The sequence below is a fragment of the Yarrowia lipolytica genome, chromosome 1B, assembly GCF_001761485.1.
Source record: "Yarrowia lipolytica chromosome 1B, complete sequence".
NCBI lineage: Eukaryota > Fungi > Ascomycota > Dipodascomycetes > Dipodascales > Yarrowia > Yarrowia lipolytica.
This window is the reverse complement of record NC_090771.1, coordinates 2,054,676-2,080,113: the sequence shown is the minus strand read 5'-3', so window position 1 is coordinate 2,080,113 and position 25,438 is coordinate 2,054,676. Positions and strand designations below refer to the sequence as shown.

General features: G+C 49.7%; 8 protein-coding genes across 8 annotated transcripts; 3 read left to right on the top strand and 5 right to left on the bottom strand.

Annotated features, from left to right (window-relative positions):
• Positions 1-328: 328 nt before the first annotated feature.
• On the bottom strand, positions 329-2,377 carry YALI1_B20777g (uncharacterized protein; the record flags this gene model as incomplete). The annotated part of the gene is made up of 1 exon (XM_500947.3): positions 329-2,377. One exon carries the CDS (start codon positions 2,375-2,377, stop codon positions 329-331), a length of 2,049 nt encoding a protein of 682 aa, XP_500947.1.
• A 1,150-nt stretch (positions 2,378-3,527) lies between these two features.
• Positions 3,528-4,070, top strand: YALI1_B20765g (uncharacterized protein; the record flags this gene model as incomplete). The annotated part of the gene is made up of 1 exon (XM_068282101.1): positions 3,528-4,070. The coding sequence occupies one exon, from the start codon at positions 3,528-3,530 to the stop codon at positions 4,068-4,070; it is 543 nt and encodes a 180-aa protein (XP_068138202.1).
• Positions 4,071-5,371: 1,301 nt separating this feature from the next.
• Positions 5,372-7,106, bottom strand: YALI1_B20730g (uncharacterized protein; the record flags this gene model as incomplete). Its single annotated transcript, XM_500945.4, has 2 exons — positions 5,372-7,008; positions 7,067-7,106. The coding sequence occupies 2 exons, from the start codon at positions 7,104-7,106 to the stop codon at positions 5,372-5,374; spliced, it is 1,677 nt and encodes a 558-aa protein (XP_500945.4).
• A 535-nt stretch (positions 7,107-7,641) lies between these two features.
• YALI1_B20717g (uncharacterized protein) lies at positions 7,642-8,409 on the bottom strand (the record flags this gene model as incomplete). The annotated part of the gene is made up of 3 exons (XM_500944.4): positions 7,642-8,083; positions 8,167-8,252; positions 8,362-8,409. 3 exons carry the CDS (start codon positions 8,407-8,409, stop codon positions 7,642-7,644), a joined length of 576 nt encoding a protein of 191 aa, XP_500944.2.
• Positions 8,410-9,044: 635 nt separating this feature from the next.
• Positions 9,045-9,364, top strand: YALI1_B20709g (uncharacterized protein; the record flags this gene model as incomplete). The annotated part of the gene is made up of 2 exons (XM_068282100.1): positions 9,045-9,142; positions 9,187-9,364. The coding sequence occupies 2 exons, from the start codon at positions 9,045-9,047 to the stop codon at positions 9,362-9,364; spliced, it is 276 nt and encodes a 91-aa protein (XP_068138201.1).
• Positions 9,365-10,102: 738 nt separating this feature from the next.
• YALI1_B20634g (uncharacterized protein) lies at positions 10,103-16,699 on the bottom strand (the record flags this gene model as incomplete). The annotated part of the gene is made up of 2 exons (XM_066094182.2): positions 10,103-13,463; positions 13,509-16,699. The coding sequence occupies 2 exons, from the start codon at positions 16,697-16,699 to the stop codon at positions 10,103-10,105; spliced, it is 6,552 nt and encodes a 2,183-aa protein (XP_065950254.2).
• A 2,383-nt stretch (positions 16,700-19,082) lies between these two features.
• YALI1_B20589g (uncharacterized protein) lies at positions 19,083-21,128 on the bottom strand (the record flags this gene model as incomplete). The annotated part of the gene is made up of 1 exon (XM_500943.1): positions 19,083-21,128. One exon carries the CDS (start codon positions 21,126-21,128, stop codon positions 19,083-19,085), a length of 2,046 nt encoding a protein of 681 aa, XP_500943.1.
• A 1,188-nt stretch (positions 21,129-22,316) lies between these two features.
• YALI1_B20577g (uncharacterized protein) lies at positions 22,317-25,301 on the top strand (the record flags this gene model as incomplete). Its single annotated transcript, XM_500942.1, has 1 exon — positions 22,317-25,301. The coding sequence occupies one exon, from the start codon at positions 22,317-22,319 to the stop codon at positions 25,299-25,301; it is 2,985 nt and encodes a 994-aa protein (XP_500942.1).
• Positions 25,302-25,438: the final 137 nt, after the last annotated feature.

Genomic DNA, 25,438 nt, shown 5'->3' with positions numbered 1-25,438 from the left:
GTTGAAACGTAGGCGAAGAGTAATTCGTGTGATATAACGAGCTACGGTAATATCGAGCGCAAATTGCAGCACTCCTAATGTTTCTATGTAACTACCTCTGTAATGACATCCTTCGCCACACTGCCGTGTCGTGTAGCCCAGCTGGGAATATTGCCTGCATGTTCCACTAAGATGCTCCGAAAACCGCTGTTCTATGGTGTCACCAAAAGTTCATCACACATTTAACAAACATTCAGCACATCAATCATCTATAGATGCGGCTTTGATTTATTGGGTCTATTACTTGATCAGCTCTTAATAAAAGTTCAGTTACGTTGACTATGTACTATTACAGACCGCTGTTAGGAGAGGGGGGATGACTGGGGTTGACCGAAGAAGGACCGGATTGTTGCTGTGATGGTTGTTGCTGTGAGGATTGTGGTTGCTGCTGGCCGTCAGATGGCGATGGTTGACCTCCTCCAAGGCCGCCCATAATACCAGCCAAGCCTCCAATTCCACCGGGAATCAGAGACATGAGGGACTGAATCTGGGGCATGCTGCTGGCGAGATTTTGCAGATTGAGGTTTTGGAGTCCAGGAATGTTCTGTAGACCCTGGAGATTGCCCAAAAGTTCATGCATCTGCTGGATCTGGCCTTGTTGGCCCTCATTAAAGAGATGAAGATTGCGAGGGTTGGACAATAACGACGCAATGTCGCCCCCAGCTCCACCTCCCGACATGCGGGGATTGTTCAGGAAGTTGGAGATTTCAGCCGGCAGGTTCATGTTGGCCATCTCAGCGAGGTTGGCTAACGAAGACACTCCACCTGCAGCCCCTGCACCCAACAGATTAGCCATGGAAGCCATTCCCTCCAGTTTGGATGGCGAGCCAGGAGTCTGAGGTGCACCAGGCGTAGAAGCATTTCCCATCTGAGGAGATGCAGCCGTGCTAGAGCCCGCGGAGTTGGCCTCCATTGCTTCCTTCTTTCGTTGGAGATTTTCCAGCATCATTCGAGCAGACTCGGGGTCCACACCGATCCACGAAAGACCAACAGGACCAAGAGCCTCCATGTCTGCCGGCAGAATTCGACTGACACCTTCCAGGAACCACACAGTCTCCTTCATTTCCGACGTGTAACTCTTCATGAGCTTGTAGTAGACACGAATGATTCTTCGGGCCATCTCATCACCCTGGAACAGCAGGGCAATGATCTGGTTATCTAGCAGTGCGGGGAAGGCAAAAACTCGCAAAATAAAATCCGCTCGGTACCGCTGGTGAAACAGAAGATCGATAAAGGCCAAAGTAGGGAAGTATACAGAGCTGGGGTCCACGGGGTATAAATCAGCCAGATCGTCGTCGAAACACTTCAGACCACCGTGCACAAACTTGTGGGCAGTACGGGTGTTCATGATGTGGGATCCTAAGTCGATAAGTTCCTGTCCGATCAATCGGTAGAATCGAGAGTGTGGTGGAAGAGGCCAGACAGTGGAAAGAATGGATGCGGCCCCTCGAACATGGTGAATCCAAGCCGTGGGGGGCAGCGTGGATGCATCTTCGGAGGCCTGAACAATTGGTGCAGCGTTAGCCAAACCGTCCATTCCTAGCAGAATGCAGCCTGCCACAAGGGCATCTGTGTTCTCCGGAGTGACATGGCGGACTGCTTCTCGTAGCTGACCGAGGGCCTCTCCTCTATGGTACGCAATGTCACGTGTGTACATGTTCTGCTGTTGAGTGCAGGAGAGATGAGAGGCTGAGAAGACCAGAATGGAGTGCATCAGAAACGGGAATTGGAAGGCCAGAGCGGGCACATCTACGCCCCAGATCTCCTCGTTGGAGATACCGGCGGCGGTGATTGTCTTCCATGCCACCGTCATGTAGTTGTGCAGCAGCTTGAGGTCTACCATGTTTGGTGCTCCACGTACTCCATCTCCTGTGTTGGCTGGGGCAGGCAGAACAGTGTGTGGATTAATAGGGGCAAAGGTCGGGGTGGTATTACCGGATCCCTGAGCGTAACTAGGCAATGGCCGTTTGTACGAACATTCCAGTCCCAAGTGTTCACAGTTTCGACACACAGGGTGCTTTTCGTCGCACTTTACTCTTCGTTTCTTGCAGGTAGCGCATCCTCGACGGGATTTCGAGTGCGGTTTTCGTTTAGTAGCCTTGGTGTCTTTCTTGTCATCTGTTTCCGAGCCCGTCGCACTGGTTTTGCGCCTTTTTGGCCCATGATCGCCTTCTACCGAGTCACGATCTTCCGTCTTGACAACGGCTTCGGGTTGGTCGTTTGCGTCGTTTACGTTTACGACGGGAGCGGGAGACTCCTTTGAAGCACCACGCTTGGGTCTCGCAGTCGCGGAGTCGGCGTTCTGGCCACTAGTCGGTTTGTCGGTTGCGTCGCCCATGATTCCACTCTCAAGACATGCTCTTGACCAGGCAGTATGTGTTTTTTTTTGGCAAATCTGGAGGGTGGACGCGCTTTGTACAGTAAACACGAAATTTGCGGTGTTGGGACTTAACTGTAAGCAGACTTAGACTTAGGCTCGGGGCGGAGTGTCGGCATTAGATTGTGATAGGAGCTCCGACATGAGTCACCATGATTGTCGGGTATATATATATCACTTGGGGGAAATTGATGATGACAGAGACGCAATCCCACATTTTCAATCAGTCTAGATGTCAGATGAACTCTCAATAAACCTCATGCCATTCGAGACACTGGCTCCTACCAGTCTGTTAAAGCGGCGCTCATTTAGATGAAACTCTACCCGCACTAGACGCAACCGTTGGGTGGTGTTGAGTCTGGGGTTGTGGTTGCAACCAGATAGCTGTGCCGTGCCAAGTGGATAGAGAGACAAGCAGTTGACAGTTTGTAAAGGCCGTGTCAGGGACGAGAGGCGAGTCGAAAAAGGGTGAAAATTGTCCCGCTTCCGCCATCATCTACGTCATCCATGCCTACAGATCCTGGCTTTTTAGCTTGTTAAAATAATGCCATTTCTACTACAGTAGCCACTCATAGTACAATGACGCCACCCGATTGCAATTCAGGAGTCATTCGAGATTGCATATCTGCATTGGTAAGCAGAGATGCATAGGGAGATAACAACACAGCTGGAAACAATTGGCAAGTATGAAACATGGACCCAAAGCCTTGGTATATCCTCAATCCCTTTTGCCAGCTGCAGTAAGATGATAGGGCCGTACACCCCAATAAACAATGCACACGTGATTTCTTGCTTTCTAAGTGGTGCAGGGTTAGTGTTGGAACTAACAGCGGGTCAATTGCAAGAGCCTGAGCCTGAGTCTACGCTATTTACTATCTTAAAAGTCGAGCGACTTAATCATACTGTCGCCGCGGTGATCAAGCTTGGGAACATCAATTTAAGGTTTAAGGTTTTATGCAAGGTCGGTCCTCACATTCGGAGTGTGGCAGGGTGGATTTGTGTCTGTAGGTGGTCGTAGCTAGGCAATTCTATGACACCCTCCTACTCGATAATCGCAACGAGACGTAGCACTCGACAGAAAGATACACAGCCAAGTTGATTGATACCTGAAATGATACCTCGAGCCGAGACATCTCACGACGGCACCCAAGAGTCACCAAACGGCCCCGGCTCAGCGATACTCACAGCTGTAGCGATGATACCTGCGGCAGCGACACCCACGTTAGCGATACCCCATAATGAAACATCCGATACTGAAATGTGGGATCTTGATGCTTCAGATAGCGATATTGATCCCCTTGAAGCGCCTGAACGAGCTCCCGATCAGCCCCACTATTCCGTCTCCGATGAGGTGGTGAAGCAGGTTCTCCACGACTATGTGAAACCAAGAAATCCACCAGCTCGGGTACCCCAAAAGAGGAAAAGAGAATTTGAAAACATCTCTGGCAGAAAGCATGCCCCCAGAGCCAAAGCTGATGCCCTCGGAAATATGCGTGTCCAGCTTGAAGAGAGAGTTGAAAAGGGAGAGATTACCGAGGAGGAAATGGTGCACGAACTCGGCGTCTTCTCCAGAGATCAACACTCCTCGGTCGGTCAAGGAACACGACAAACAGCTAGAGATGCGCGCCAACTGGACAGCTGGATATGCGATTAAACGAAACTCCAAAACGTACGACAACAGCCCTAAGGATTGCAGCCACATACCTGGAGCAGTTTACAATCCATGGGCTTGGCCATGTTATGAGGGTGCTTGGACATGTTATAAGGGTGCTTGGGAATGTTCTGAGGACGTTCAGTTTGACAATCAGTCTGCGAATAACAACGGAGGCGACAAAGGTCAACCGGATGAAGAGTCGAAGGAGCAGTCAAGTTTTAGGGCAAAGACCACCCACTGTGTCTCCAGAACCCGTTGCTGTAAACGCTCTCCCGTCCCCGCTCTCTGGCGTCTTTGATACCCCTTTCTAACAGCCTGGTCGCTACCTTGACCTCGTTGTCATTTCTGACGATGATTGCGGCGGTCCCGGTTGCTTCGACGTCGCTGTGGACACCATTTCACCTTCGCTGTCTCAGATGTCCCTGGTTCCGTCGGTACCCTTAGTCTTTTTGATACCCCCGGCTCCGCGTCCTGGATCCAGGATACCCCCGATAATGTGTTTTCACTGGCACAGCAGGATACCATGACTCCCTACGAGACACCCACATCACAGACTGGCTTCTTCCTGAAGCTGAATCTGCCATCAGCAGAGGCGCTCCAGAATGCCCAAAGGCTCCTGGCTGACCATGGCATGCTTGAACTAGTTGGAAGAGAGGCTGGCTCCCCCAGCGGCACCCCCACGAGGCCGGGACTGGGCGGCAGCAGAGACGGGTTATCCATGATTGGCAGCCGTCATCACTAAGTCTCCTCGTATTTTGTACTGTTTTGCTATAGATGGTTTCAATGGAATTGATGTGCTGAGCTGACTTGATGGGCCAGAAGCTTGTATTGATTGAGAAATTGAGAATTTCTCTAAGTATTTTTAAGGTTTACATACAATTTCGAGCTGTTTTGTCTGTCTTTTGCCAGCGAAAAAGGTGGATTTCGATGAATTTTGATGAATTTTGAGGGTGGAATTTAAGCTTTTATGCACGAACGGAGGAAAAATTCCTTTGTCTGAAATTGAGGTTCCCAAGCTCAATCACCGCCGCGACAGTAGCATGGGAACACAAACCATTGTTTAGTACGGCGCAACCAAGAATACAATCGCCTTTACTTCGTCGAAGTAGCACAGAAACGCCAAGATGGAACCAATTAAGCTCCATAGCAAGGAATGTTCCAGAACGCACAGACCCTCACTGAACACTCAGCTTCCCACACGTCCAAATAGATGGCCATACCACCTACAAGCACTCATAATCGTTTTATTAATCTCGTTCACATATGCGCTATGTCCATATCCAACCCTAAATTTCTATATTCTAATGATCGTGGGGGTCCTCCTTCTGTTCCTCAGGCTGCACCTTGATCATGGTGTCGATTCGCAGAATGGAAATGCACGCCTCAAGCGCACTCTTGAGAGACTTGCACTTGGAAACGGTAGGCTCGATGGTGCCAGCCTTGAGAGAGTCCACAATCTTGCCTCGGATCAGGTCCAGGCCGCAGTTTTTGTAGTTTCGTCGCTTGGTGTCTGTGAGAGCGGCAGTCTGCGACTGGGCGTGTCGTGCTCGCAGCTTGGAAACCAGGTCTGACGAGTCCTTGGCGGCGTTGACCGCCAGGGTTTTGGGGATCTGCAAAAGAGCGTTGGCGAACTCGTAGATAGCCAGCTGCTCTCGGGAGCCCAGAGAGGTGGCAAAAATCTCCAGGTAGACGTTCAGAGCAGCCTCGACAGCTCCTCCTCCGGGAACGACGTAACCGCTCTCCAAAGTTCGCTTGACGACAGACAGAACGTCGTGGATGGATCGCTCCATCTCGTCAAGCTGGTACTCGTTGGAGCCTCTCAGAATGATGGAGGAAGAGGGGTGGGCCTTGGTGCCCTTGACGAGAATGCACTCGTCGTCGGCAATTCGCTCTTGAACAACCTCTTCGGCCTGGCCAAGGTAAGAGGACTCGAAGACCTCCTCTCCCTCGAGGTTGGACATGTCAGAGATCATGGTGGCTCCAGTAGCTCGAGCGATTCGTCGCAGATCCTCCTTCTTGCATCGTCGGACGGCCATCGCACCAGCTTCCACAAACTCCTTGAGACACAGATCATCGATACCCTTGGTGGTGAGGATGACGTTTGCGCCAGCAGCCAAAATCTTTCGGATTCGCTCCAGAACGATGTCGAACTCCCGCTTTCGGATGGCCTCCAGCTGCTCGGGGTCATCGATAGTGATGTTCACGCCCATGGCCATTCGAGCCTTTTGCAGGTTCATATCCAGCACGGCAATCTTGGCGTTGGGGATTCGGGTCTTCATGGCCTGGGAAGCGACAGTGCAGTTGAGAGCGTATCCCTTGACAAGAACGGACTCCAGAGCGGACTTACCGTGGGCCTTGAGAATGTTGACAGCCTTGACGGGGTACTTAACCTCCCCACGCGAGTTTGTGGTCTTGACGGCCAGCAGGGCATCAACAGCCATGTTAGCGAAAAAGTCGGAGTCGGATCCAATGATCTTGGAGGACATCGAGGTTTTGGCAATGTTGACAAAGGTGTCCTTGCCCAGCGACTCGACGGGGACGCTCATGACCTCATTGATGAACCGCAGAGCCTCTCGCAGAGCGAGTCGGTAACCAGTGATAATCGTAGTAGGGTGGACATCCTTGACCTTGACGAGCTGGTGGGCTCGACGAAGCAGCTCACTGGCAATGATCACGACAGAGGTGGTTCCATCTCCAACCTCTCGGTCCTGCTGCTGTGCCAGCTCCACGAGAATCTGACCGGCGGGGTGTTGGACATCAAGCAAAGCCAGAATGGTGGCACCATCGTTGGTCACGGTGACATCTCCAATGTCGTCGACAAGCATCTTGTCGAGACCAACGGGACCAAGAGACGATTTGACCACGTTGGCAATGGCCTGGCAGGCCAGAACGTTCTGGCTGCCGATTTCAAGGCCTGAGATTTTCTCTCCGTTAAGGACTGGGTTAGAAGGGAACTTCGGATGCACGGGTGGCGACAGTCCAGCGCAAATACTCACACAAAGTGTCCGACGGTTGGGAATTGTACATGGTGGACATAGTTGTAAGGGTCGTAGTACAACGTCAATGTCGTGAGTGTAGATGTGTAGTTCTGGTAGGTTCTGATTAGATTTTCTGCACCAAGGTAGATATTAGGGTATTGTACGCACACCCACTATTTTTCGATGGATTTCTTAGGATAGAGTTCGGGACTCAAACATCTGCCTGAGCGATGTGCTGGCTTAATAAGGGTGGGGCGTGTCTTTTAATTGTAGAGGCGGAAGCTATCCGTACTTGTACTTATCGTGTAATGATGACCCAACAGGGGAAATAATACACCACTGCAGCACTACAAGCACGCGTCAGGTTCTACCTTTGGATATTCAATAATATATATGTCAAAAATGGGGTAACTACAGACATCAGGTGGCATCTCGAGGCTTGAAACGCATAGTGATGCTTTGTTTTGAGGTTCCCTCACGGAGGCCCTGTAGACACAATCCAAGCCCAGTTCTACTACAATAAACATATCTTGAAACATTTTTTTCTTGCTTTGATTCATTTTTCGTTGTGTTAACCCATTAGCATGCAAAAACTAGAGCACAATGCACTTTTTGTTCTTCTTGACCACTGGAGGCTCAAGAGCTGCCACGATGGCCTCGTCGAAAACGTCCTTGAGACCCTTCTGAGTAAGGGCAGAACACTCGACGTACTTGACGGCACCGAGTTCTCGGGCGAGCTGGTAGCCTTGCTCAGTGGTCATGGGTCGCAGCTTGTGTCGGGAAAGCTTGTCAAGAATCATCCTGTCACTTCGCAGATCAACCTGGGTACCAACAATGAGGCAAGGCACGCCGGGGCAGTGGTGGTGGACCTCAGGGAACCACTTCTCCTTGACGTTCTCAAAGGAGGCGGGAGAGGTGACGGAAAAGCAGACGAGGAAAACATCGGTCTGAGGGTAACAAAGAGGTCGCAGTCGGTCGTAATCCTCCTGACCGGCGGTGTCAAACAGTCCGAGTGTGTAGGGCTCGTCTCCAATCCTGGGGTTAGTATCTCGATTCGTTGCTTGGGGGGGGGGGGGGGGGGGCTTGGTTTCTTGCAGAATGCGACGCGTTATACTCACATGACAGTCACGGCATAGTTGTCAAAAACGGTGGGAACGTATTCAGAGGGGAACTTGTTTGTTGTGTATGAGATGAGGAGACAAGTCTGCGTTAGTAGGAGCTCTCCAGGGCCATTAATCCATCGTCCAGAACGACATCGTGATCGTGGCGGAGCACGAGAACCTTGATAATTGGCGTTTTGTCTTTATACTCACCTTTCCGACGGCACCATCGCCGACAACAACACATTTTATGGTCTGCATTTTATCTTTTTGAGGGTCTGTGCACGGGCTAGGGCGGGAGCTTGTTCAAGGAGCGTGGTGGGGGCGTGAGAGTGTGAGAATGTGGGTGTGTTGTGTGGGTGTGTATGTGTGGAGTGTGATATGTGAGGTGGTGAGTTGTGCTGTGCGACAGGGTTTCGGATTTGGGTGTCAAACGAGAAGGCTGCTTACAGAAGCCTATGCTTTTTTATGCACAAAGGTGTGCCACGGAGCGCTTCTGTGGTGTATCGTGAGCCAGGGGGCGCGGAATACGAGGGCTTGTGAAATCTTCTCGTCTGAGAAAGTCGTTTCTCTACCATCGAATACTCTGTATATTTCCACCGCCTATTGCCGTCTGTGACTTACGAGTGCCCCACCTCTCCCCTCCCACTGACGTTGCCAAAACTAAGTCCCCTAATCGAATCGTCCCAGGGGAGCTGGAAACTGTACTTCAAGGGCATAAAGGACATAATAGGCCAACAGGGGAAAACTGTCGCGTGGGGCAACTGGACCGGATATTATTACTATTCAAACACGCACACATTCCGTTTACATTCCGCAAACTGACGCCGTCCTCTATACTACGTGCTACGTAGCAGTCAGCGTCAAAACATCTATGCCACACAACCCATTCGCTCATGCATAGGCCACATCACTCACTGATAAGCCCAAGGCCAATGAGGCACATTTCTTGTGTCGGGTTAGTGCGCGGGTCGGTGCAGTACTTACAGGTACAGTAGCGTACAATGTTTATTAAACACCCCCTATGAACAGCCCAAGTTCCACCATACACTACGTTATCACGGTACTACCACCCTCTTGTATGGCCCACTATCTTTCCCGAACTCCCCTCACGCCACATCACTCCACAGACACGATCCCTTGTCAGCACGCGTACCAGTCTACTGTAAGTACAGTACCTACGATGAACTTCGTAAACTCTGACCAGCACTCATAATCTTGAATCAAACATAAAATTCTACGGTAGGGGGTTAGTTAATTATACAACCAGCCGCTGTTACAGCTATCGTACGCAGCCGCTAGCAACGATGAAACAGCAATAATTATACCCTATTCCCCCATAGATGTGCACGCCCAATACGGCCAAGACCAAAGCATCATGAGTAGCGTGGAAGTTCTCTTTCTCCTTGCAATTTGAACCAGAGCCACTAAACTGTTTATACCTCTAACATGCATTGTGGACGTACTGTAAATACTGTTAAACTACTCCACGGATCTTTAAAGACACACTACAGGTACAGTACTTGTAGTGGGTGTACAGTACATACTGGATTATTGCCGTCGCAACGACAGCACAGCTGCACAATCCAGGTGGGTTAATTACTTATTGTACAATGTGCACGTCAAGCAACTATGAGATGGAATCTTAGGGATCGTACTATTGTACTTGTAGCACAGTTATGTTGTAAGTCGCTTATACTTGGCTTCTGTCGTAAGTCCTACCCTCGAATGTCTCAGTAAGCACTCCCACCAATGTTTACCACTTTCGCGTTGCACCTTCACGTCTCTACTGCTACAGTTGCGTGGTCGGCTTGATACTCACGCGCTCAATACACATTCATTTTACACCAGCTATACATTCTACTACTTGTATCATATAAATAATAAATCAATTAATGTTCTATCAGTTTATTCCAATTCTCATCCTCCTCTCACACTCCCCTCACTATCCTCCTCACTTCTCAATCTTTTTAGTATCCCGCTCCGCTACCTGCACAGACATGAGAACAGCTGCCAGGTCTGCCGGTAGAATGGGTTTGGCCAGATAGCTGACCATACCAGCATCCAGGCATTTTCTTCGATCTTCTCCTCCAGCGTTGGCCGTCAACGCAATAACATTAGGGCAGTCATCCTTATACAGCTCTTTGAGCTCCTGGGAAGCAGCAATACCATCCTTGTTGGGCATCTGGATGTCCATGAGAACACAGTCGTACATGGGGCGACCGGCGTCAATCTCGCGTTGACACATTCGCAGAACCTCAACACCATCCTTTGCGTGCTCAGCATTATAGCCCATGCGCTTCAGATGCTGCAGAGCCACTCGAGTGTTGATTATGTTGTCCTCAGCCAGTAAAATCTTGAGAGGATGACGCTCAGCCAGAGATTGAAGCATACCCTTCTCATTGGGGGCGCTCTTGAGAGCCTTCTTGGCATCCGACGACGTCTGGTCATCCAGAAGCCGCTTGATAATGTCCGCTAGACGGCTTCGCTGAATAGGTCGCATCAAAATAGCACTGTAACCCTGCTGCTGGAAATCCTCAGCCATGGGTACACCGAAATGGGACATGAGCAGGCACTTGGTTATGGGCGACGCATTGGAGATGTCGTGCAAGTCGTTGGATTCATGAGGCACGGATCGAGCGTCAATGAACACCAAGACAAAGGTGTTGGTTGGGTTCTCCAGCACAATCTTTCGGGCCTCAGAGGAGTCGTCACAGCAGGTTATGTCGAAGCCCAGTCGCTCCAGTTCAGTGTGCAGACTCTCCTTTTCCATAGCGTGGCTGTCAGCCAAGATAACCTTCTTGCCCTCGTAGATGCTCACCTTATCCTTGGAAGGCTCCTGAGCACGAGCAACAAGACTGAACCAGAAGGTGGTACCCTCTCCCTCAACAGAGTCGAAAGTGAGGCCTCCGCCCATGAGTTCGGCCAGCTTCTTGGAAATAGCCAAGCCAAGACCAGAGCCGCCAAAAACTCGTCGAGCGGAGCCATCGACCTGAGAGAAGGCCCGGAAAACCTTATCGCGGGCATTTTTGGGGATGCCAATACCAGTGTCTGTCACAGAAATCACAAACTCGTATCGATGATCAGAAGAGACACGCTCAGCATGCGACTCCACCACAATATAGCCCTTGGAGGTGAACTTGACGGCGTTTCCAACCAAGTTGATGACAATCTGACGGAATCGAGTAACGTCACCATTGACAATATCCACCTCCCCACATCGATTGAGATGCACCAGCTCCAGATCCTTCGTGGCAGCTGGCTCAGCAACAAGCTGAATGGCACTCTCGATGCACTCTCGCAGAGAAAATGGAGAGTTCTCAAGATCAATGGAACCATGTTCAATCTTACTGAAGGCCAAAATGGCGTCAATAATGTTGAGAGTAAGCATGGCTGACGACCGAATGGTATCGACATACTCACGCTGCACAACAGTCAGATTGGTGTCCATCAGAAAAATAGAACATGAGAGCAGAGCGTTGAACGGAGTTCGAATCTCGTGACTCATGTTCGCCAGGAAAGACGCCTTCTCGGCAGTGGCTTCTTCAGCAGCCTTTTTAGCCAGATCCATCTGGTGATAGAGACGTGCCTTCTCCATAGAAACGGCAGCCTGGGTACATAGGAGAGAAATGAGCTCAATGCGCTGGAGAGAGAAGACACGGAAGTTGTGCTGATGCTCCAGGTACAGAATACCCACACTCTTGATCTGGTTCTGAATGGGCATACACAAGACACTCTGGTATGAGCGGTTGTAGAAGAAGTGGTCTCGGCCGTGCACAGTGTCGAACTTTCGAGTGTCAGCCTGGCGAGAAATGGGGGTGCCGGTGATCAACACATGCTGAATAACAGACATGGGAGCCAAATCCGATCGAGAAATCAGAGGCTCATGGCGAATCTGAGTGATGGTGTTAAGAACACCCACAGAGTCCACGTACAGTCCCCCATCGTCATCAAGAGAGATGAAGACCGCATAGTCTGCTCCACCAATCACAAGAACACTCTCGATCAGCTTTCGAACAATCGAGTTGGTGTCGATGGCCTCAGAGATATCCAGGCAGGCCTGCAGAGCACTCTTGACATCCTGTTCATCAGTTTTCTTGCCCTTCAGCATCTGAGTGTGCTTAGTGTTGTGGTCAAGTACCACTCGTCCAGATGTCTCCTCACCCTGCTGGTTCATAACCTTACCCGCACCGATACCCTGCATGATAAGAGGGGATGTGATGATCTCACTCTCATCATTAACAGCCAGGGCCTGTAGGGCGTTGGGAGTCATATCCTTTGTGGGGATCTGCTCCTTGTTCTCCTCCTCTCGAAGCAGAGAAGACAGAATCCAACGAAGAGGAGACTGCACCAGCACAGAGTTGCTGATGAGAGAAGATCGAGCTCGCAGGTCTGAGTAGTACGCGTTGGAAGAAGCAGAGGTATTCGTCAAGAGCGTCAAGTGGTTGAGCTCGTAGTTTGAAGACTGAATCTCCGGGTATTTGTGAACGAGCTGGTTGACCTTAAGACGAGCTCCCCAAGCACCGTAGAACTTGGCAGCCTCCTGGTAGTAAGCGACAGACCGATTCTTGGAGTGGGTTTGCAGCCAGTCACCGCATCGCTCGTTGATAACAGCGGCATCCTGAAGGAATCCCTCCTTGAGAGCAGCTTGAATGGCTTCCTCGTAGGTGTCGAGAGTGATGATAGAGTCACACGTGTGCTTATGCAGCTCGGCCTTGATACACAAGTGCTTGTGCAAAAAAGTTGAAGGACAGGTAGCACTCCAGTCCTCCAGATCACGGGCAAACTGCTCCAGAAGAGGCTCGCTCTCCTCACTGTACCTTCCCTCAGAGTCAATGATAGCAAGAGCTCCGTAGAAAGTGACAATCACGTGATAAACGGTAACGGGGAGAGTGGTCATGGTATATTTGAGATCATGCAGAATGATGTCAGAAGCAACATACTTGTGCTTGTACACCACAGCCAGCAGTAGACGACACACATTGTAGGCATATTGCACCTCTTCAGCCTTGCTTGACATGATCTCCTCTACATCCTCCTTGTTCCCAAGCAGCTCCCCCTCCAGACAGGAGGGATCGTTGTGACCATCACCCATCAGATTGAGGATCGCTTGAGTGTGAATCTTCAGCCAGAGACGCGAGATTCTATGGTCCAGCTGTGTGGTGGAGGCCTCTAGGTTCACAAACATGGTGTGGATGCTTTGGAGGGACTCACCAGCTAGGAACTTGCACATGGGCCGTAAGCCAAGCGAAAAAGCCACCGTTCCATGGGGGTCGTAGATAGTCTGTCCCGTCTTCATGACAATATCGTAATATCTGAGTTAGTTGGATAAAGAAATGGTTGTCGTCGGTAATACTCACCTAATAACCTCACTCAAGGGCTCGAAATAGATGGCTAGAGTCAAAACGTAGTATTCGTACGTGTTCATGCCGAAATCGAGATTCACCGTAGAGTCACATTCCAATGTGACAATAGCCAGTTTACTGTACTCGTACGCCCGGGTCAAGTTGATGCTTCCTCCGTCCTTTTGGAAGTGCGAGGCAAGAGTTAGCAGAGAGAACGCGCAGACGGAAGAGGAACCATAGTCCAAAAATGCAGTAACAGCCACCAGAGTCAGAGACCGAATGAAATGCTTTCGGTTGGACAGCAGCACGGGGATCAGCGTGATGAAAATGACCTCGTGGGCTAGCAACATACGCACATCCTTGGTCACAGGATTGTGAGCCAGATCTCGAATCTCACCAACAGACAGAGGGATTCGGTGACGAAGAATAGAGTAGTTCTTCTCATTCCACTCCTCATCCTCCTGAAGATGGAATCCAAGCAGAGCCAGAACCTCCAAAGAAGCCGCAATGGCCTCATCCTTCTTCTTAACAGCACTAAGAGCCTTGACCTTAGTTTTCAGACACTGAGCCTGGTCCATGATGTCGGTACAGTGAGGAAAGACTTGGTCAATGAGTTCCAAACAAGATTGATGCTTCTTTCGCAGGAACTGAAGCTCCATCAGCGACAGGTAAATGTCACGAGTGATGGCTTCATGGTGTTTCCAAGGGTCTGGAGGCAACAGCTTCTTTGCCACATCAAAGAACCTAAAGGCCATGTCGAAATCAGTCATGTCAAACACAAGATGACCGGCCTGAATGTTGAGATCTCGGTAGATGATTTTCTCATCATCTCGCACAATGGTGAGAGCCTTTCGAAGCTGAGTGGCAATCTCCAGCACCTTGTGGGCGGGCATCTTCTTGGCATCATGCTTACCCAAGAGTCGCAAACCAATTTGACGATGGATCTCAGCCTTCTCATTGTCATCAATGTGAAAGTACACAGACTGCTGGACCAGATCGTGGTAGAATCGATACTTGGCCTGTCGGGCAATCTGACGGATCTGGTCGTTCGAAAGATTGAGCTCACCGTCGGCCTTGGAAAAAGGAAACTTGTAGTGCAGAGTGGTGGGAAGAATCAGCTCCACTTCCAAAGCAGGATATAGAGCCTCAGCAGCCTCACTGAACGAAATTTCCAATGACAGGGCCAAATCTTCCAGGGTGAAAGTATTGGAACAAATGCAAGCAGCATATCGGATGATCTTGTAAGTCAACGGAGGTAGAGACTCGTACATAGAAATGGTAGTCTCCTGAACAGACCGCGGAAGAGTATGAGACAACAGCATATCGAAATCCACCTTCCACTTGCCAATGTTGCTGTTTCCACCTCGGGTGTTTTGATCCAGGTAGATGTAGCCCCGGTAGTACAGATATCTTAGTAGACAACTGATGAAGAGCGGGTTACCTTCTGTTATACGGTACACAGTGTCTGTGAGAGATTCGACCTGAGGATCCGTAGAGGACACAGCCACTGCAGAAGCAGGAGCAGAGGACACGTCGGTGTCGTAAGTGAAGCTCGATTTCCTGCTGACTGAGGCCCGGCGCTCAGAAGAACCAGCTATGGCAGGCCGGATCGACAGGGTTTGGGCGATGATCTGCCGAACTGCCTCCTTGGCTAGGGGCTGCAATGCGATTTCAACGAATGGAGCATCAGTCTGTTTGATAATATCTAACAGGAAGTTGCACTTTGATGCCAAAGGATCATCGTTGCAAATAGCAGAACAAACCAGAGTCACGCGGACATCATCGAAGTGGTTCTCTTTGGCGAACGACTGAAGCTCGACGAAAAACTCGAAATCGGTTGGGAAACACCACTGAATGTCGTCGAGGAAAATGGCAAGGCCAAACACACCAAAGAGACAGAAAAGAGACTTGACCAGGTACTTGATTCGTAGCTCACGCTTGACAGGACCAAGGGGAGGTCCCTCGGGCACAATGTCATGATAATCAGGACCAACGAGTTGTCTCAGTTCAGGAATAGGTCCAAATAGAACACTCATGTCAACCTTAATGTTAGTGAGAATTCTTTCACGCCAGTTAAGAATGGTGGTTTGCGATGCACTCAGTAGCTGGTGAATCAGATCATTCAAAATAGTGATTGTGGTGTAGAACGGAGGAACTCGCTGATACTGGTCGAACTTAGCCATGGCGAAGTATCCATGACGAGCAATGACAGACTTCTCCAGTTCGTACACTAGCCGTGACTTTCCAATACCAGGATCTCCTCGCACAACAATCATCTGCGCACATCCCTTTTCCAGAAGCTTTTCGTACACCGTGCTCATGGTGGTGATCTCCGAGTCTCGGCCGTAAATGAGCTGAGGGACCAAGAATCGAGAGAGTACATTAGTGCTGCCAGAAGCAGGCTCAAAAGCATTGTCCAGCTTGACATCCTTCTCCAAGCAGTCGTAAATGTATTCCAAATCAGAAATGATCGATTCGGCAGTCTGGTATCGTGAGTCCGAGTTCTTCTCCAGCAGCTTCATCACCACAGCTCCCAGCTGCTCGGGAACCCAAGAAGCCAACAGCTGTGGTGCTACAGGGGCACACGAAACATGCATATAGCCGAGCTCGAGAGGGTCAGCTGATTTAAAAGGTGGAGATCCAATGAGAAGCTCGTAGAGAATGCACCCAATGGAGTAGAAGTCTGCCCGGAAGTCCACCAATCGGTTCATTTCACCAGTAGTCTCAGGCGACACGTAGTACATGTTGTTGCCCATCTGCTTGATGTGGGTTCTCCTGTATCCCTTGGCTGGATCTTCGACTCGCAGACAGAAGGAGAAGTCCCACGATGAAATGAAGGTCTCGCCCTTTTCATTCAGGAATATTCGTCCTGGGTTGAGGCCGTGGTGGGTAATGTTATGCTGATGGGCCTCTGCGATTGTTGTGAGAACGGAAATGATGGCTCTGAGGATCTCGAGGATCTCGTCCTTGGTTCTGTGGAAGGGAGTTGGCGAAAACGGCGTCGGTGCACCTGCAGCCATTCCAGCCACCCCGTTGGCTGTCGCAGGCGAAATAGTCAGCTTGACAGGCGACTTCTGTTGACCATTGGTGCTGACGACCTTGGGTTTCAGAGGGGTGGCCTCCAAGTCGGGATTGAGAGGGCGAATAGGCGAAACATCCTCTTCCTCGCAAATGTCCACATCCAGAAACTTCTCGCGCAAAGTCATAAGCTTCTCATTGTTGTCAAAGATGAGGGCTGAGATGGGAGGCTCTGAGCTGACCTGAACCAGCTCCGAGGGTCGTAGAATTCCCGCAAGATCGCGTGGCAAAGAGTACTCCTGGCCAGCCCAGTCTTTGTTTGTTAGATTGTCTCTGAAGCTGTCCGATCTCGTTGCCTCTCCTCCATCTGTCGTTGGCTCCGTCTGCGCCTTCTCTTCCTCCACATCTCCCCTTAGTAGTTGCCACTCATACGAAACCCGAATAAGGTCTTCGAGCGTTCCTTCGGCAGACACAGTGACAAGCACGGGTTGACCGGTCGACAGTTTCACTGATCGGTAGAAGCTGTTGCTGTGGAAGAATTGCGGCACAATAGGCACCAAGGGTCCATATCCGTCAATAGATGGCAGTGGAGGTAATCGGCTGTGCTTGTTGTTGTCTCCCTGATCATTCCCTCCTCCATTTTCCCCGTTTCCTCCTCCGGAATCTCGTCCGCCACCTGGACTCTCATCTTCTCTGTCATGGTCACATCCCTGGTCGCTGGAGCAGCAGTCGTTGCCACCACTGCGATAACGCGAGGAGGTGAAGCCCAGATGCTGTCGGTAGTCAGTATTAAGCGAAACCGACGACGGGGTAGTGGAATATGACTCGGAAAAGCCATTCGAATTGAGCCTTTCGCGAGAGTAGTTTGGTGGGCCGTACCCCGTGTACTTCGCCTTATTGCGAGTGGTCGAGGGCCATACAAACACTGGGTTAGCCGTGGTTGCGTGGGGATTGCATCTCAAAAGGAATACTCACTTGTGTGTTTTGGTCCGACCGATACAAAATGTTGCGTCGTCAAATGTGTCGACCAGTCAGTTCAGTGTTTAGACAGGTCGCACTGGCATGCAGCACTTGGTTGTGGTTTGAGTTTCACCATTTTAGAGTTGAGCCTTGAAGCATGAAGTGACTGCTTGAAGTTGGAGGTGAGAGTGGCACCGTTTAGAGAGTTAGTGTCTGTGACGTCAGTCAATAATCGGAACCATTTTTGTCGGATGCAAATCATTCGGGGAAACTCGTATAGCCACTGGGCTACCTCGTGAACTCACCCAACAAACCAATCTCCCGTAATTTCCCTGCTATTATCTATATGGATGTATGGTGGTAGGTACTTTCTCGCTAATCTAAAGTCAGACGTCAAATGTATACGCCGCAAACAATAGAAGGATGCTAAACTGCCACTATTACCAAAATCACAGTAGTCGGCGCATGAAGGGGCATTTAGGTATCGTTTCAGCATCACTGTTGTCGTTTAAGCACCCAAAGCCATTCAGAAACCTCCTCTGGCCCACGCACACATCTCTTGCACGTCACGCTGCATAATTGCAGGGGAACCAGGGGAACAAGCTCCAGTCAGAACTTTGGGAGTAAACTCTATAAGTACGGCACTTGTTCAAGTATAAGTAAAGTAGAAAGGTTACTTAGCGAGGTCTTTCCGTGAGACTATGAACAATGTACAGCAGAGAGGTTTGCTACTGTTGATTAGATGAATGTGGGGGTACCTGCGCAACCACTTCCAGCTAGTTACATATATATCGCTCCACACTAACACACAGTAGCGGCGGATAACTGTGCCCTCGAAGGTTTAATTGCATTAAACGTCTTGTCCTGTGACGTGTTGGAGAGAGCCAGCATTTCAGATCCTACTGTACGATTATGAAAGTCACGTACAGTACTCGTATTTGTATAGAGAAATGTACTTATGTTAGTACTCATACCTGCAATCGCCTGCTCATTTGGGAGAGTGTCAACAGATCCTGTTATATTAGTCCTCAGCGACCCATGGTGGATGATCTCACACCGAAAAAAAATGTCTAAAAATAGACACATGTAGATGCACACATGTTCTGCTGGTCTCAGATAATCTCAACTTTTCATGCTATCCGAGGCTCGTGGATCTGGCGACTCTACCACATCTGAAACCGAAAATGTAGGGCGAGGATTGTGCATTTCGGAATGTCTCGCTGTATCCATGGGATGCGGAGACAGTGTGGATGCACCTGGAAGAACCCAATGACGCTTTCCCAAGCCCTGAGGGGTTGGACCTCAAACGGCCAAATACACTTCTACTGGTATCATAACTACTTGTAATGGAACCCTGTTTCGTGTTAGCCCGACGCTCAGATCTACCCATTACGAGATTTAAAATAACGGCTTCAAATCATTAGTAAGTAGGTGCGTTTTCATACAGTGTCATACAAGGGACATGCACATTCCCGCTCACATTCATCACATGTCTCATAATGGATCTGAGACACTTGTCAGACACTCCTTCATCGCTAAAGTAGTGTCGGTACTTGGATTTCGGGTACCATATCTAACCGTCTATTCATATATACACATGCGCTGTAAGATCTAATCGGACTCATCCTCCTCCTCAGACTCGGACTCGGCCTCCTCCAACCACGTAACCCACTTACCAAGCAGAGTTCGCACACTGGCAATCTCAGGAGACACATCCTCGGGCTGCTGGTGCCACCATCGCACAATGACATGCTCGTCGAGAACATCAGCGTCATACAGACTCTGCACTGCAGCAAATAGAATGTAGTTGCCAACAGGACGACGAGAACAGTCTTTGAGCAAAATGTTGAGCAAATCGATCTGGTCGGCAGGTTCAAACACCTGCTTCTCAAACAGCTCGGCCCACTTGCCCCACACCTTCTGGGTGGGCACCTTGTGGTCGTCGGTGACACCCATATTGAGAACTCGAGTGATGTAGCCGTTAATGGCCTTGACAGATGCAGCTCGAACCTCCTCATAGGGCACGTTGGAAGACATTCGAAGAGTACCAAGTTCCAGAGCAGCGATATCAATCTCGTGGTTGTCCTGGAAAGCTCGGTCAAGAGAAGCGATAGCCTCCTTCTGGAACTCGTCCTCGTGGTTATCTGAAACGTTAGAAACTGTGGAAGAGAGTCGCCGTCGCGTCTTCTTTTTGGGAGCCACCGCTCGGATGTTTTCGTCATCCTCGTAGCAGTGGTCGTTGATGGAGGTGTCAGAAAGGTTCAACTCCTTGAGATTGTAAACCAGAGAGCCGACGTTAGCGTTGAACTCGTCGTCCGTGTCGAAATCGCTGTCATCGTCGTCAATAGCGTCGAATGGAATACTCTCGCCAGCGTCCAGAACGAGATACGTGCCCTCGATTTTCTGTCCTTCCTCCACAGTGACGCCATGACCAATAATAGAGCCAGGTCCAACGCTGCAGCCCTTCTTCAGAATGGCTCCATCCGCAACAAGACCACCGTTGACAGTAACATCGTCCTCAATGATAACATTGCTCCAAATGAAGGAGTCCACCAAGTTCACATTAGTGGAAATCTTACAGTCACGTCCAATAACAGTATCCTTAACCATCGATCGCTCTCCCACGCTGGTTCCTCTTCCCACCAATGATCTCGATCCGATGACACACGACTGAGCCAACACAACACCCTTCTCCTTATAAATGTGGCCCATTTGGTAGCTGAATGTCTGGTCATCCATGAGGTTAGAGTCAGGAACGACAGGGTAAGAGTACCGTGACACGATATCCTTTGTGACAGCAGAGTAGGTCTGCAGTGATCTCACTCGAGCAGCGTAAGCATCGGTGACAATGTGGGCGTAGATCTTCTTACCGAGAATCTCTGAGGTCAGGATGTTCTTGACAAAGTCGGATCGCAGGGTAGAGTAGTCGAAGTTCTCGGTGAACTGGGCCAGCACGTCGATGGAACACAGATCAATGTGGCAATCAATGAGATCATTTCGAATAGACAGAGTGGCATCGTCATTGAGCAGCTCTCCGTCCAGATCAATGGACCCAGTGGGGTTGTTGAGAGAAAGCTCCTCGTATCGCAGACACTCAGAGGTCTTGTCATTTAGCACAAACAGACCTGGTTCAATTCGGGAACGGGTTCGGTGGAAGGCATCGGCCTGTCGCAGAACCATGGTCATCATTGCGTTCTTGTCATCCTGCTTTCGCTGGAGATGCTGCTCCAGAACAGGAGTGAAATCGATGTTGGAGACTACGTCACCAGAGACAAGCAGAAAGTCGGAGGTGATGGAGCCGGTTCCATCGAGATCTCGCATGGCATCTCCAACAGACATACTTTCGGTCAGCTTCTTGGTGTGGATCTCAAATGGCGAATGCGAGTCAGACCACTTGGATGTCTTGATGTACTCCTCAATCTTGTCAGCATGCGAACAGCACATGAGGAAAACCTCACAGACACCCGCCTTGGCCAGGAACTCAAAGGTGTATTCCAACAGAGGAGTGTTGGCTAGAGGAAGCAGGCATCGAGGATAGTCCTTGGTGAGGGGTTGGAAACGAGCCTGATAGGAATCTGCGAGAATAACTGCCTGTAGACGGAAGTCCTTGTCGATGGCCGACTTTTGGGGTTTGGCGTTCTTCTTCTTGGGGGGCATTGACGGTTAGTTGTATTACCTGGATAGTGGTTCCAGTCTTTCGGTTTGAAAAACGCATCGGAGCATGGGGGTTTGGGTTTTAGTCTCAATTTTTGCGAATAAAGTTTTGGCAGGATACCGTAGAAGTAGAAGGACAGAGTCATATGGGTTTTATTCAATGAGTAGCGAATATAATTCGACCATTCTACTTTTGTTGTGGTCAAAATGCTAGTGTAACTAACTGAGACAAATTTTTTTGTATGTTTTGGTCCCTATGGACCTGCCTTCCTGCTTATGGTTGTTTTTTTTGGAGTTCACTGCCTGTAATTGCTCTGACCGGGATGTACATACTTCATATGGAGTAGTTACCAGATCAAGTGCTTTACCATTATCTTCCAACTTCTTTTATTTATATACTAGATTCATGTCCTTTGCCTCGACTCTACTCTCCTGATCACCTCTAAGTGCTTAGATAATGTACTGTACTAATTACCAGTACGAGTCGCTCACTCTCTGGATGGACAGTTCGGAACCCCAGGCATTTTGTGATCAATCTGACACCAATCAGGTATACTTGTTAGCCACTGTCTGACTCTCTGACGTGTAGAGCATGTGCCCAATTTTTTTTGTTGTTCATTCGGTGTCACGAAAGGCGCAGTACGGATACCACTGTGAAGGGGAGCAAGGACCGCCCTCCCAACCCCCTATTCTACCCACACCCAATCATTGTGTGGGAGTCATACTTGTATAGCTTTCCGGAGCCGGTCACGCTTGCACACCATTGATCAAATCGACATGCAATTTATTATTAGCAGATATGTCTCTTGACTTTATGCCTTGTCAGGCTGAAACAGAGGAATGGTCCAAACATGCATTGTAGGCGTGTATTTACTGTAGTTTCAAAGTATGAGTGTAAGCATGGCGAATCTACTACTGATTAGAAGAAAGAACCATGAAGGCTGCACCCATTGCTATGAGCCGCTGACGAGATGGAAAGTAGTCGGATTAATAGACGCGTCACGTGACAGCAGTTCTATATTGGTTGATATCTATTTATTCATATCTCACGTGACAAGCCTCCTTGGGTTAGGTTTACCCTCCCTGTTGGTATGCATCGCTACAGTACAGTAGCATTAAGGCAAGGTATGGGTCTACTGTAGCGACGATACACAGCACAGCACTTTGACCATCACACGCAACACGCCCACCATGTCATTCCAAGATTCGTTTTGGACAAAGGACTACATTGGCGGTGTACAAACCGTCTACGACAAGCTCCAGCAGGGCATCCAGGAGAACCAGGAGGTACTTAACTTAGTGTCGTCTCGAATCACGATTGAGGAGGGATATGGACAACGCCTTCAGAGCGTTCGAAGCTCACACTACGCCTCAAAGGTGGGGTTTGGACGTGACGAGGGAGCCACTCTGAAGCAGGCATACGAAGGAATGATTCTGGACATGTCCGAGGAGGGATATGCTCATTATCGGGTGGCTTCAGCTCTTGATAAGAACGTGCGGTCTCCATTTGCGCAATGGTCTGAAGAACACAAGCTGCGTGTAACCACAGCCTGGGATACGTACCATGTTCGTCAACGGTCCTATGAGAAGCAGCTGGCCACGACCAAATCTTTGCAGAGATCCTTCTTCAGCAAGTGTGCTGCGATGGAAGACCTGACCCAAGAGAGCAATGTCGCGTTCCCTACTCTACCACAATCACCCAAGACTGACGGTAGTGAGTCAATTCCAGGTTCTACAGCCGCTTCCACTCCTCCCTCTAGCTCTGCTTCTGCTGCCGAATTTGATGGTGGCTCTAAGGAGACTCAATTGGGAGGTGAGACATATTCGGAGGCTGCTCTCAAGATGATCTTTACCGACATGCTCAAAGAGATCCCTCTCAAGTCTCTCAAGGTGCCCATCCTGGGAACCTATAAGCGGATTTCGACTGGCGACCAGATTGTCATGTGGCTGAGAAAGAACATGGACATGCCCAGCATCGCAGCTGCGGAGAAGTTTGGACAGGACCTGCTTGCACAGGGATACATTCGACTAGTTGGACAAGTTGGAAACAGATTCGGAAACGCTTCTTCTCTTAACTATCAATGGCAGGACTCCGTCATGGCTATTATTGAGGGTAAAACCGACGCTTCCCATGAGCCCAAGGCAGAACAGACTACTTCGCACTTGCAGCCCGAGTCTCACACTGCATCCACTACATCCACTCTTTCGGGATACATCAAGAAGTTCCGAAACCAGCCACAGACGGACCCTATTCAAGCCCGAGCAGAAATGCTGCAGTTCGAGCAGCGATACAAGGAGGAGGTTGAGCAACTGGAACGACTGCGATTTGAGCTGGAGGAAAATATTCTAGAGGTTTTGTCTTTCTTTGAGAAATGCGAACTCGGGCGACTGGCTGCCTTGAAGAGAGTTATGCAGGATTTCGGAGAAGCCATTTCAAAGGGAATGGAAGGTACTCAGACTACAGCCGCGAGAGTTGCTGTTTACCACGAATCTATCCAGCCAATCAAGGATATTAGATATACCGTGGAGAGGTACAAGACGGGTCACTTCAGTCCCAACCCTACAGCCTACCGAGGATATGAAGAGAAAGTAAGTGATGAATTCTTTGGAGTCGAGCTGGAACGACAGGCCCTCGCTGAATTTGAAGAAGGTAACGCCAAGCAGGTACCCATGTTCGCTCAAGTGCTGTTGACGCAACTGGACAGCTCCTACTCTGTCGATGATGATCTATCAAAGGTTTGGAGATCAGACGCTGTTTCTCTCAAGGAAACCCACCAGCTGAAGCGGCTTGTTGACACTGTAACCAAGTTGGATGCGCGTCGCCTAACCAGTCTCAAGGCCAGTGAGATCATTGCTCTTCTCAAACTCTATCTCCTGGAGCTCCCTGACTCCGTGGTTTCCTGCAACATATATGACCTTATTCGATCTGCGTATTCTTCGAATCCTTCTGAGGGGGACAGTCTTACAGCTCGACTTCAAAAGATCGAGTCCACACTTTCTCAGCTCCCCCAGGTTCATGTGGATACTCTTGAGGCAATCATCAAGCACCTGAAGCGATTCATTGTCATGTCCAAGATCTCCGACGAAGACGTCGATTACATTTTTACGGACTTGGCCCGTGTTATTATTCGACCCTGGACTCAGAGTGCCACTACAATGAACAGTAAACACGGCGTCAAATTCCTCAGAGATCTGGTTGAGAACGGCGACAAGGTATTTAGCAGCCTTGATACCAAGTTTTTGGCCCAGAGAAATAAGAAGAACCGCCAGCGAAACGTCTCTTCTTCTGAACAGAACAGAAAAGCACTTGCTGAAGCCCGTCAACAAGCCATTGAATCCGCTACCAAGTCTCGAAACTCTTCTCCTCGAAGACAACTCGATGATACCTCTTCGCCCGGTATTCCTCTTTCCGTAGCTCTTTCTCCTGCCAGAAAGCGATCCGACTCTACAGGCACTCCCAATGGTGGAACTACAGGTACTCCCCGATCTTCTCGAAGCCATCATCAGCAGACTGTGCGTGGTTCGGTGGATGTGGACACCCCTACTCGTCCTAGAGATCGAGTCGGAAAGACCTCTGCTGTTTCTACACCTGTAGTTCACCAAGGCACCCCCATGGGCCAGAACACCCCCTCTCTGCCTCACCCCACAATTGAAGTGACTGGCACCTCTGATACCGAAGAGAAAGACAAGGAGGGACCCAGTAAACTGACCTCCCCCGGTCGATGGGAACGAGCTTCTAAGCCTTCTGCTACTTCTCTGGACGATGCTGACCTTAGCGAGTCTCCTGCCATTGAACACTCGGCTGCTGGTTCTCTGTATGACACCATTCCCAAGCCCATTGACACTGACATCCCTGAAACCTCCAGAGAAGACAATATCCCTGAGGATTCCAGCCCCCTCGATGATATGATCACAACTTATGAAGCAGAGTCGAGGCCTACTTCTTCTAGAGAAGCTTTTGAGAACAAGACCACTGTTGAGGATAGAGAAGTGATTGAGATTTCCGATGAGGAGTCTAGACCTGCCACCAAGGAAGCCATTCCTAAGCCGGAGTCTGTGGTTCCCCCTGTTCTCGAAGCTTCTCCCGAAATCAAAACTACTGTTGCCGCTGCAGAACGTGAGGATTCTCCTGGTTTCGATTTTCACGATGCCGAGGAGTCCATGGAATACCAATGAATTGCATTTACTTTTTTATACCCATGTTCGTAATCACCGTAACATTATGGACTCACAATCCCGTAGATGCAGTACATACAGTACATAACAATGATAGCTGATTCTTGCGCCTTCAAGAAGGCGTTTTAGAGTATGTG